At 35.7% G+C, this 13,357-nt stretch overlaps 1 protein-coding gene across 2 annotated transcripts in view; it reads right to left on the bottom strand.

Annotated features, from left to right (window-relative positions):
* Positions 1 to 10,342: 10,342 nt before the first annotated feature.
* The window catches only part of LOC134221154 (modifier of mdg4-like), a 143,221-nt gene continuing 140,206 nt past the window's right edge, over positions 10,343 to 13,357 (bottom strand). The window contains exons 5-6 of one of the 2 annotated variants that reach the window (XM_062700426.1): positions 12,932 to 13,201; positions 12,422 to 12,873 (exon numbers count right to left, since the gene is read on the bottom strand). In XM_062700426.1, the coding sequence (XP_062556410.1) occupies positions 12,779 to 12,873; positions 12,932 to 13,201 (365 nt within the window). In that variant the 3' untranslated portion in view covers positions 12,422 to 12,778. Of the gene's footprint in view, positions 10,764 to 12,421; positions 12,874 to 12,931; positions 13,202 to 13,357 lie in introns of those variants that run through there. The other variant, XM_062700613.1, reaches the window with a different exon arrangement.

Below are 13,357 nucleotides of genomic sequence, written 5' to 3'. Positions count from 1 at the left end.
TTTACTCATAACCGATTTATAGCGCTAGGTGTTGTAACTTATGATTGAAATTTTCAGAAAAAATATTTTAAGCTCTTTTTAGTGGAATGTATTCATTCGTCTTAGACGAGTTTAGTACTCTCCATTTAATTCCACCAATTATTTTTATATCTTTGCAGATACGTATTTTGACCACACAGTTGTGGTCGAAATACGTATCTGCAAAAATATCAAAATAATTGGTGGAATTAAATAGAGAGTACTAAACTCGTCTTAGACGGTTGATTGAAATTTTGTTATCATTCAGTTTAAGTAACAGCAACTAGCGCTTCAACTCCCTTATCAGTGGAATTAAAACAACGAACCGTAAGGCAGAGTTGTAGAAGAACATTCACACCTGATGTCCACCATGCAACACATTTTGAAATTCAGCTTCAGCTACTAAATGAACGAAACCAAGTTACTAACTTATCGATAACATTCCCGAATCGATGAAATTAAATACGCTGGCAGTCCGGACACTATTACCACCTCCCGGTATTAATTATTTGCCATTTATGTACAACGTGCTCAGCTGATTTAACCACCCACTGGTTTTATCAGACAGCTCATATAGACTATTTTGATGAAAAATAGTAAAATTATTAAGAACAATAAAGTAAGATTGATTTACAATCAAAATTTCCTCTGATAATGGGGCTATGCCAAATAATTTTTATTCTAGCATTTGTTTCAAAGGTGATTCCTTCCTAATAAAATCTTTGAAAAAAGTAGCGGTAAGGAAAAGGTTAACTATCATTTAAGTTTCCCATCTTTTAATTAACTTTATTACTAAAGTCCCGTTTTTAGAAATTATAGTTTATTTGAAAAATCGTGGATTTCTAATAAGAAAACCATGGTTCTATTGCATTGGAGCTTCAAAATTTTCATCGACGTGTTACGTCGAGTTCAAAATCTCAAAAGCTTCATTTTGATTTTGTCATTAAATTGCTGAGTTACTGGAAACATCTTATATTAAAAATTCTTCATAATTTTGATTTCTTCGATAAAGGGTCCTCGATAGGTCCTAAAAAATAACTTTGTGAGTCCAAAAAACTAATTGTCTAGGATTCAATTAGATCATTTTATATTATTCTGCCATTCTAATATACTGCTTCCACTTGCATATCAGTTCCATACTGGTTTTTCGCATACTCAGATAATTGAAGTTTCAAATCGTATCTTCCATATAAATTATCAATATCTAATAAATTGAGACATCATCGGATCTTGTTGAAATTTAGCCGAGATTTAGAATGTTTGAAACATTGTTTAGTTTTGTGCAATCAAGTCATGTAAATTCTTTATGGGACTGTTATGCGGGTACAGTCAAACCTCCATGAGTCGATGTTCTATCGACTCATGGAAGCAAGTTACGCCATATTAAACAATATTTTCTGGGTTGCTGTGATAGTCGCTTCAAACAGCTTTCTAAAGATTTGCTATTTCTCATTTCGATATTTCCATGATTCGATGGTCCCTTCAATATCGACTCATGGAGGTTTGACTGTTTTTTCAATTAGGAACGTAAATAACTTTGCATTTTTTTCACTCATGGACATAAAAAATCGCAATTTTCGTTTAGATTTATGGAAGTACATTATTCATTGAATTTACTCAAAAGTTATGATAAAGTCAAATGGGACTGCTATGCGAGTAGGGGTAGTACATAAGCTGCTGTTTTACGTAAACATTATATCCAATATGCTGAAGAATCTGTTTTAAAATCATTGTTTACCTTATAAGCATAATTTTGTTTAATATTTATCATGAAACAGGGCTGGTAGCGACAAATGCCGCTCAAAATAGTGACTTTAGTGACCCAAGGTGACGAAAAAAGGGACCAAATAGTTTCAGTTGCAAGTTCGATGAGACAAAATCAAGCGTTTTTGGGTCGAAGGAGAATCGTTTTTCGTAATTTGTGGCGGAGAACATCTTTCACTCACCACTCGACTCTCTCATAACGAACTCAGAAGAGAAACGAAAATCGTACTAAGTAAAATTGTATTGCCCTCTCTGTTTATCCCATAGAAATTTTACTAAATATCAGTCAAAAGCAGGACTACTCAAAATTATGAGTGGTCCTTCGAGCAAATCAAATGTTTGCGCCACTGGAAGCAAGATGAATACACAGCTAGGCGTTGCAGTCTGCCCAATTTATGGACGAGAAGAAGGCGGGGGTGAAAAATTCATTTTCGGTGCAAAACATAAACAAACCGGCTGGCTCTCCCATACTAAAATCCAAGATGGCTGAATCGTGAATTTGACAGATTGGAACACCTAGTGGTGTATTCATCTTGACTGGAAGTAAGCGAAACATGGTTATTAGGGTGGTTCAAAAAATTGATTTTGCTCCACAGCGCTCATCTGATTATCTACCATGTTCTGAGTGCCCTCTGAAAATTTGAGCTCATTTGGATTAAAACTGATTTAACACAAGCCGTTTCAAGTTTGCATGCAAATTAGTATGGGGAAATTTATTTTTTCATTATACTGTTAATGACGCTTCCCCATTATGTGCAGGTTGCAGTGCAGTGCAGTGCAGTGAAGTGAAGCATTTTTCTGTTATAAAAAAAACTGATAAGCATGTTTGTTTTAGATATGCACTAAATAACAAGCCTCTCATCACCTATTGGGTTCCCTGAAGCTCCAGGAAGAATATCTAAAATTGTAATAATCTAAACTGCCAACAGTGCAATTGACAGGGGAGACTGGGAAGACTTGATCCACTTTTCTAATTTCCGATGTATCTCAGCCAAGAATAAATAAACAGAATAAATAAAAGTTATTGATACATAATTGATTTTTTGGAGTGCTGTCCATATTCGGAGGTATTGTTCCCTCTCCAAGAATTTGCTTCAATGAAAGTAGAAAGGTACTCTCTGAACTTTTAAATGTTTTTCCGACTGCATGCGTATTCATGAATGATTTTCGCTATGGAATTCGACAGCGCATGCAAAATTTGGGAGACTTTATCCCCTTTATATGATACTACTCAATAAATATTTTTTCGAGCAAACTCTTCATTACATCTGTCACACCTACAAAAAAAAATATCCACTTTAGAACAATTTATATTTGCTTGATTTTTTTCACTAACGCCAACCAAAAATGATAGTATCTGGTCATTGTTGGAAGAAGTTGTTCGAATTTTTCGTTGATTCTTTAGGAGGGACAAAACACAGTAAATAAGGTTGTCAATCCAAAAAAAGTAACTCGCCACATAACGATTTGTCTGGAATCTATTAGTAAAATACGCTATAACAAAACTACTAAAGTTCTTGGTAAAACATGGGACGATTAAGTCTAGTCTCCCAAGAGAAGGTCAAGTCTCCCAAGGAATCATGTCTCCCAACCTTCCCCTACTGTAGAAAGTCTGATAGTTTAAAAAAAATGAAATCGGCAGTTCTCCTGCTTGCATGACCATATACCAATTTAAAAATTCTGACGTGAAACACCTTCAATTAGCTACTGGTGAAATGCCAATAAGAACAGCGAGTTAAGAGCGATCATTATCTCAAGATCCTTAATTTCATTTCTGCCATGAACAAAGTGTCATGGTCATGGATACATAAAGCTTCATTCAAAAATCTTAGTCAATAGTTTCAAAATATTTGACAATAGTGACTTTTTGCGAGAAAAAGTTACTTTAGTGACTAAAGGTCGAAAAAATACTTTTTAGTGACTTGCCCGATAAAAGTGACCAAGTCATTAAAAAGTGACACTTTGCTAGCTTTTGGCTGACCCAACCTTTATTATAGTGTTTTTTTTTCAATGCCTTCCTTCATATCCATCTCCTAACTCCATGCTACTGATGATGGTGTCGCTAAGTCAGTGGCCTCTTGCTAAGATCGCCTGGCCGGGAGTAGTAATCCTCATGTGTTTGTTTTTTTTTGTCTTTTCATGATTTCTGATAGTATTCTAGATAAGGATTTAAAAAAAAAACAGAAAAACATGAGGGTCACTAATTTTCAATCAACGAATTATACGAATGTCACTATTTGGTCACTTTTTTGTCATCGTTGGTCACTGAAGTCACTGTTTTGAACGGTCCAAGTACAAAATGATAGACACCAGAGAGAAAGTAGATGCCGTTGCTGAACTTCGTGGGGACCTGCATGCTGTGGAGGCAACGAACCCGAGCAGCACACAAATTTTTGTTACTCATATTCGACCACATTCAGTTTCATATGAGTCACTGCAACAAAATCGGTCTGCATTGTGCTGCTAGGAAAGAGTTTTAAGACTTGCAAGGGGAGAAGAAAAGCGCTGCTGTAAATTGGGAAAGGGGCAGAGTTGTGGAGGCGACGAATTTATTGCGCTGGTGCCTGGCTGATTATTTGGAATGGAATAACTGTCGTCAATCGTCATGTATTGCCCACAGAATTTTTCAACCAAGCCATCAGAAGAACATATCGAGGGTATATAGTAGGGTGCCAATAGAATATATGAGAATAATTTGACCAACGAATTTCAACAACGGGCAGTGTTATCAAAAAAGTTTCATCTTCTCAAAATAGTCCGCATGCAAAATTGACCTTTCCCGTCAAAAAAGGAACTCGTTTTATTCTTTGACCCATTTAAGGTCAACCTTCCCAAAGAATCCATATTTTTTGAAGCCTCCAACTATTTTTAAAATCGAAAAGTCCAAAAAAGTGCTGCACGTGTGAACCGGTCTGAAAAATTCACCCGCTGTTCGTTCATAATCCAGCGCACGTTAAGCTATTAGTACACTGTTTGTCATAATGAAAAATATTTGTCAAGTCAGCCTGATATCCATGTCGATTTCTAATCGGTTTGATAGATGTCCGGATCAACTTGACAAATATTTGTCATTATGCCAAACAGTGGACTGCGGGCTTTAGGCCAAACTTTAAAAACAGCACTTTTTTGATATTTTGTTTTTAATTTTTTTTAATTTTTTGAGAAAGTTGACCTTAAATAAAATAAAGAAAGAATCGATTGAGCGAATACAATTTTTTGACGTTGAAGTCAATTTCAGCTCAATCGTTTAGAGTTTTGACCAAAGTGGACAAAGTTTGACTTTTTTGAATCACGAAAATTTCCCAAGAAGGGAGAGGGGGGTGTACAGAAAAAAAATCGAAATCGATTTTCTTTATTTTTGATGCCAAATGTCTTAGAAATTCATAAAACGTCGACATATGGTATTATAACGAAAACAAATTTTTGAAGAAAAATGACTTTTTGGGGCTTAGAAATTTTTAGAAAAATTTTTGATGCCAGATGTCTTAGAAATGCTTAAACTTTCTCAAAAGTCTCTGAAAGTCAATTTTCAAAAAAAAAATCTGGGGTAAACCAGATCATGCATTTCTAAGACGTTTGGCATCAAAAACAAAAATTTCAAGTCCCAAAAAAATATTATTTTTTTCGGGATAAGACCAGATCTCGACGTTTCATGCATTTCTAAGACATTTGTCCAAAATTTTCACAAAAAAAATCCGAGATAACACCAGATCTAGACGTTTCAAGCATTTGACCCAAAAATCAATTTTTTTAAAAACAAATCCAAGATAACACCAGATATTGACATTTCATGCATTACTAAGACATTCGGTATCAAAAACAAAATTTCAATTTCGAAAATTGCCATTTTTTCAAATTTTTTTTTTTTTCGAGGTAACACCAGATCTCGACGTTTCATGCATTTCTAAGACATTTGGCATCATAAATAAAAAAAATCAATTTCGAAATTTTCCTGTACCCCTGGAAATTTTCGTGTTTTAAAAAATTCAAACTTTGACCGCTTAGGTCAAACACTTAAGGAAGTCTGACTGAGCTGAAATTTTGCATAGGGACTGTTTTCGAGGGGATGAAACTTTTGAGCACTACACTGGTGGAAATAAGTATAAAGACAAGCTCGGTTTCCATACAAAATGGCGATATTGGGAAGTCAATATCTCGATTCTTAGCGATTCGATTGGGCTGATTTTTTGCCAACAAGCCTAAAATGACTTGAATTTTTATTTAATGATAGTTACATTTATACATATATTCTGGTTATACGCGTTTCTGATGGAAATAATTATAAAGACAGTTCCGTTGTATTGAGCTCCATATAAAAAAGTGGTGTCTTTATAATTATTTCCAGATTTTGAGGTCAAAATCAACAGAGATGTATAAAATTTACTCAAAGATCGAAAGTTCAAGTTAAAAACAGGTGCCTAGTAAAATTTCAGCCAAATCGAATCGCTACGAATCGAGATATCGATCCTCAATCATGATGAAAATGTATGAAAATCATGCTTGTCTTTATACTTATTTCCGGCGGTATATACCCGTTTTTGAAATTTGAAGCCCTTGCTAAAGTGGATAGAATATGCTGGCAGTGGGAGGCTTCCTTAATCTATCCCACAAGGCGCAGGGAATTCATCTGAGAAACCTCTCGATCAGGCAACGGGACACATTATACTTGATTACGATTACAGCCCCAAAGGTTCTGGTCTATTATTCAAACTAAACGCAAGGAATGAAATGCATTCTACGCTCATCTGCTGATACTGAGCCTTGGAAGTTTATTAGCTCAGCACGTTCGCAAATGTGGCACACTATCTCAAGAAGACGAAGCCTTCCGACAAAATCCGTCGGATGGTTTCGAATTTAGAATTTTTGAAAATTGTAAAGGGCATGCACTATACAAGCACTTCGAATGCTTGAGCACTCCACATCACCTGGACCGTCTATGCGGGACTGTTATTTTACTGGTACAATTAGTGAAGATATTTACCGTTCCATGCCTTTTCATTCCATTCCATAATGCATGGATTATCATTAACTTCTGTAAAATGCGGCGCCCGATTATATTCGACTGCCTTTTGTCTGGCGTAATACTACAGCGGAAACATGAAGACAAGTATCTCGGTGTGGACCAGGAACTGACATTCAGGTCTCACTTCAAGATATCCAACGATTTTTGTGATCCTCTCTGCCCCAAATCTCTACTGCGTATTAGTTTGTGTCAATTTAGAATCTTCGGTACTTGTATGGTACCGATACAGGAATTATTTTGAAAACAAATTTGTTCGACTGGCACTTGGGAACCTTCCTTTGGCGTGATCCTGTGCATATTCCTCCGTATGAACACCTTCATAACTTAATTCGACTACAATCGTTGGGAAACAGGAGATCTGCAATGTAAATCGTATTTATAGTTATAACGCTGACAGGTGAGCTCCTGACATGAACATATATGTCCCAGATAGGTCTTTGAGATGGCAAAATTTTCTGCTGATGGACGCTCGCTACATCCGTTACGGACAACAGAACATGACCCTATGTGGTATACTGTATCCAGATTCAACTTAAAGTTCCAGCAAAATAAAGGTGATCAAACAAGTAAATAAAAAATAAATAAAATAAACAAAACAAATAAATAATGATTATTTTGTTATTCCATCGATAATGAGATTTAATCTTGGATTTAATAGCCAACACATTTTTGATGATTTGGCCGTTATCAATTAGATTTACAATTAAATTGGACAACATCTGTATATATAGAAATGAAATGGTCTGTGTTTGTATCTGTATAACTCGAAATGATATTTCCTCATGTGAAAATCACAAGTAAAATTGAGTAAAATGCATGTAAATTTTGCTATGGGGCTGAGCAGAATATAATCACAACCTACGCAAACGTATCAATTCTACTCAGCTCTTAAGGTCATTCCTCACGGAATCCAAAACTAAATGCATGCGTGAAATAATAAAAATGACAGTTGTGCCCTTGAAAATGCGAGTGCATTTGGTTTTGAATTCCGTGAGGATTGGCACTTCACAGCGCGCATTTTCGCCTACTATGCAGGACAACGTCTGCTGGGTCAACTATTTGAAAATACAAATAGTTATCGAAATAAATAAATAACTATTCAATTAAATAAGAGTATTAGTTTCATGAAATGCTGTTGAAGATTATACCATCACAAACTATTATATGTATACATTTTGATTTTCTCCGATAAAGCACATACGTATTTGTTTACAAACCACTTGTGTTGAAAAACCAACATTCATCGTTCTATTGAAAATATCTTTTCTAGCCTGTAGCAACACAATGCATCATATTCAAATTATCAAAACTAATCACTTTTGTCACTTGTAAACGAACAATTGCTGCTTTTTATTTATTATGCCATCCAACTCACTTGTTACTGCAATGAAATTACCAAAAACATTCCTCCATCCAAAAGGGATGCTTGTTTTTGTTTTGAACTGCAGCACCAAACTGTTGCTGTAGTTGTTGTTAAATTTGCTTGACAGCTAATCGCTGATTGCAACATGACATCACTGATATCATAAACAAATAGACCCTTCATTGTTCGTTTTCATGGTAGAAGTGTGGAAAATCTGAAATCTGGTGAACCCCGCCTCTTTGAAGGTACATGGGAACAAAATCCGTGTACAAGATTCCCGAGGGGAATTCTGCTTACCAAGTGTTTTATTACAGAATTTAAAAAAAATGGCGACTACTCAGTCGTTGAATTTATAAGGCGACTAATTCTATTTATTCGACGTTTCGACATGAGGATTGTGACTTTCTCAAGGGGAAATTTTTGTGTAGCTGTCACTGTAGAAAGTTTGAATATTTGTATATGTCACATTAATTGCTATGTAACTGATGATAAGCAATGGTACTATGGTACAATGCATTTATATTTTTTTTAACAACATCATTAGAATATACTGTATTGCTATTGTATATAGCAATGTAAGCAAAAACTAATCAGAGCAATATGTTATATTTATATTTCAATTTCATATTTATATAACCAAATTTTCTCCGCAAATATAGGATGAAAATCAACAATCATTATATAACAACAATGCAAAAAATGGTAAGAACTTCATTTGAAGTGCGTTCAATCAGGTGCGTGGCAATGATAAGGATTGTTCATTAATATCCTGTTGTCTGAATATGTTATCATTGTCGCCCGGCAGCCCTTGTGGCGCTTCGAGCAACGCCAATATATGGAGCGCGAATGTCCCCCATTTCGGCTGTAAGTATATCCATTGAAGATTAGTCTTAGACCACGTTGCCCCGGTGTGAACTCCAGTACCGGAGGTTGAAGAGGATCTGAAAAGAAACGATGGAATGTATGTTGGTTATAAGTGTAGTACTAGAATAAGCAGTCCAACTGTTGCGCTTGATCATTATATAAAGGTGATTTCGATTCTATCCTCCAGAACTGTGTTGTTAACAACAAAATCACACATGATCTACATTGGCCTTTCTTTTTTCGTAGATACTTCAATAATGGTTTGGAAATCGGCTTGCATAGTGTGGAGGTGATGATGAATAACAAGTCAAACACCCAACTGTAAAAAGTCTAATTAGTGTTGGAAATGTATTCACGTGCTTATTAATGACAACAGCGATATTATACACCAATATTCAATATGAAACTGGAAAATATTTCAGTGTTGTGATTACTTTACCAGCAATTTTTTTTATAGATTCATTGAAAATCTCCAACTTTTCGGCATTAAAAATTTAAGTGAAATGTTCGAAGTTAGTTTCCCTGATATCAGATATCGCTCAGATATTGCACTCCTGTTTCACACTGACCCGACCGGTTAAACGCTCAAGCTGCTGTTTGGCCAGCAGTTCTCGGAGTTCCCCTCGCTTCCGTCGTTGCCTTATGACTTCATGGTTGTGCTCACTGTCAAGGGCAATTATTTGCCCATTATTTTTGCGGTCTGTTGTGGCTCTCGCCATACATCTGCAATTGTGGAAACAAATTTACAACAGTAGCATCAGCTCCTGCTTGTAACCAATACAAAGTTTTGGAATTACACTCACCGAAGTGCTTTGAAGTGCACACATCGCCATCTAATGGTGCGTTGCCGAACCCGTTGCCGACTGAAGCAGTGAGAATCGATCATCAACTGCGATGTTCCTTTCTTCCTGTTGACTGCAAAAATTCGATTAATTTTAATTTGGTTACGCAAAAAATATTGAAGAAATTGAAAATAACACCTGGTTTTTCATTGTGAATTGATTTCTATTTTATTATTTCACAACAATTGAAAACCTACAAATAAATGCTACAACGATTGCATTCCCTCCCTCTCTAATTCGTTATCCATCCTTGTCGATGATGTCGATGTTGCTTGGTTGATACAAAAATTCAAGTTTCTTCGGATGGTTCCCAGTTTGATAACCAACTGTTCGGACCTTACGGTGAAATGGATTTGTTTGCAGGTCCCTCACGAATGCCAAATGAATCGGATTCGTATCCTAAAAATATAATCGTATTAAAAAAATGTGTTTTCTTCACAGATTGTTTTATTGGTTCAGTGCCACGAATTGCTTTTTTTCAATAATTTTATTTTGCTGGCATGTAACACAACTAATCAAATCATTTGTATAGCGACGGTTTTCCAACTTTTCTAATGCAAATTTGAGACGTCCAATTAAATCTAGTTAAATTACATAAACAGACAATTTACCCTTAATTTGAATCTTCTCTACACTTTGTCCCTCATAACATCACTGCCATGGTTGTGCTCATTGTTGGTGACCTGAACGTAGTCATACCCATTGATGTACTTGGTAACTGCTCTGGCTTTGCAGCGCAGATGTCGGTAGAGTTGACACTTCCAGTTCACCCGGCCCCTGGATTCGTAGGATTTGTTTTTACTGTAGTAGAAGCCGTCGCACAACAAGCGCTGCGTTCCTCGAGATGTGTACTTGTAGACGGCGCGCTCGGAGAAATCCAGTGACGAATCTGTAGGGAAGACAATTTGGAAATATGTTGGCGTAAGAAGAATATCAGACGCGGTCATTTTTCGAAATGCGTTGTAGTGCTTTAGCTTTTTTGACAACTCTGCCTAAGTTCGTTATTTGAACGCACTAAACAAAACTAGCGTCAATTTGTTCCACTTGATTGTGAATCGAATGGATATGACAATATTATATGTTTCATATAATAATGATAAGTTAATTTTTTCAGTGGGACAAATTTACTCGAGTTTGACAAGTTTTCATCAAAGGTAACATGGAACAATTAAGCGCAGCACTTGATATTATTTATTAGACAGAGTTGTAGAGAAAAACACCATAAGCTCACCATACAACACATTTCTAAATTTAGCTTCTGAAATGTACTGAGGGTCGTGGGTTACACCCCACGGAAGGCAAGTGGTTACCTTCAATACATTTTTCGAATTAAATCTTTTACATGTTGTGCAAAACTGATTCAAAAACGCAGTATTCAAAGGATCTAACAGCCTTGATATGAAACGACATATCTTAGACAAGATTCTGTTTATCAAGAAATATAGTTTTATGTCTGATTAGACTATAAAACAATATGTATGTTAATCAATGTGGTACTAGATTTAGGCTACACTCAGTTCTTTTTTTACACTGGTGGGTTTAAGTCGATTAAGACCTTTAGCGTCAATGAAACTATGAGTCAATCCTACTTTTATTCGCAGTATAAAAACATAACAATGATTAGATTATATTTCACTCAGGGATTCCAGTTCATTTTTTATAAAAAAAAATAATAATCACAAAATGGTATACTAATTAAATTAGAAATATGTTCAACAGTAGAAAGATTGTCAACTGATAAAGCTAATTAAGCAGTCGTTCTGAATCATGGTAGATGAAAACGTAGTACCAGATTACATTTTTTATAAATTCAGAGTTATTTAAAAATCGAGAAAAACGTGCGATATGTAAACGCTCCATCTTCTACAGCACACTTGATTCGATCCACGTCTTCACGATGATTTTGGGGCACTGAAAATAAATTGCAATTCAGTTGATCTATTACTACAAAGCAACATTTCACTCATACCATATGTAGTATTGCGAACATAGAGACTGTTTCCCTCGCTTTTGAGTCTACGGTTACATTTCCCCGTGCGGTTACGGATGCATTCCCAGTAGAGTATGTTCTTCTGAGGTCCCTGACGATTCATGTTAGACCGATAGATGTGATAGTCGTGCACCAGTAGAAAGCCTCCCCTGCGACTGAGGATGAACATGTACCGTTGATTGTCGTCATCAGTTTTATATCCATCGTGCTCTGCAGGTGGTTTGTACGCTTTGACGTCGTATTTAAAAGGATCTAAAAAAATTTAATTTAAACTGAAAAATATTATACTTCCCGCAGGTAAAGTTAGACCTGTTAAAAAGTCATTACTACCCAAGATAATGCAAATATAATAAAATAGTATGGTACGTGAGGAGAGTGATTGTGATGGAACACCCAGCATGAGAGATGAAATGAAAAAAAAATATTAAAAACCGTGGATGAGCAACCTTTACTTAAATCATAAATTCATGAATGTACCGAGAAAAATATGTTGTTGGTATTTTGATTCAAATCATTTTAAACTTATTGTTTCACACCTCACAAAAAAAAGTTTGACAAACAGAAGTTTTAAACTGTTTTATTGGAGCCAAAATTTAAGAAATATTGTTTTGAACACTACCAATCAAATTAAAGCACTTCCGGCAGTAGAGAGATTATTAATTTAGACGCACATGTCTATTTGATATTTCTCTCCGCTAATAGTAGATGAATTATTCAAAATAATGCAAACTACACGATAACTTAATAGTTGATGGAACACGACATCGACTTGTTTTGAGGAAACATTATTGCTTCCCCAGCCTTGGGCTGAAAGGCTACATAATAACTTTCTATCAACTCGTAGTGACTGTCGTCTCAGTCGTACCGAATAATAGGAGATGATAACGTAGTACCAGATTACAATTTTTCAGGAGTTATTTAAATATTGAGAAAAACGTGCGATATGTGATCGTTCCACCGTCTTCAGCACACTTGATTCGATCCACGTCTTCACGATGATTATGAGACACTGAAAATAAACAGCAATTCAGTTGATCTGGTACTACAATTCATCATTCCATTCGTACCATATGTATTGGAAACGTAGAGACAGTTTCCCTCGCTTTTGAGTCGCCCGCGACATTTCCCCGACCGGTTACGGATGCATTCCCAGTAGAGTATATTCTTCTGAGGTCCCTGACGTCGCATGTTGGACCGATAGATGTGATTGTCGTGCACCAGAAGAATGCCTCCCCGGCGGCTGACGATGAACATGTACCGTTGATTGTCGTCATCAGTTTCACATTCGTCTTGCTTTGCCGGTGGTTCGGGATTTCTTCTGTCGTATGTCAAGGTATCTGAAAAAATGAAAGGTAATTTATCACATTGTATTTAGTTTAAATTAAAAATACTGTAATTCATGCAGGTTTAATAGAACCTGTGAAAAAATCTTAACTTACCTAAGTTAATGAAAATATAATCAAATATTATGTTAAATAAGGATGATACTGATT

This window comes from Armigeres subalbatus, chromosome 1 (assembly GCF_024139115.2).
Source record: "Armigeres subalbatus isolate Guangzhou_Male chromosome 1, GZ_Asu_2, whole genome shotgun sequence".
NCBI classification, from domain to species: domain Eukaryota; kingdom Metazoa; phylum Arthropoda; class Insecta; order Diptera; family Culicidae; genus Armigeres; species Armigeres subalbatus.
This window is presented reverse-complemented; position numbering and strand designations above follow the sequence as displayed.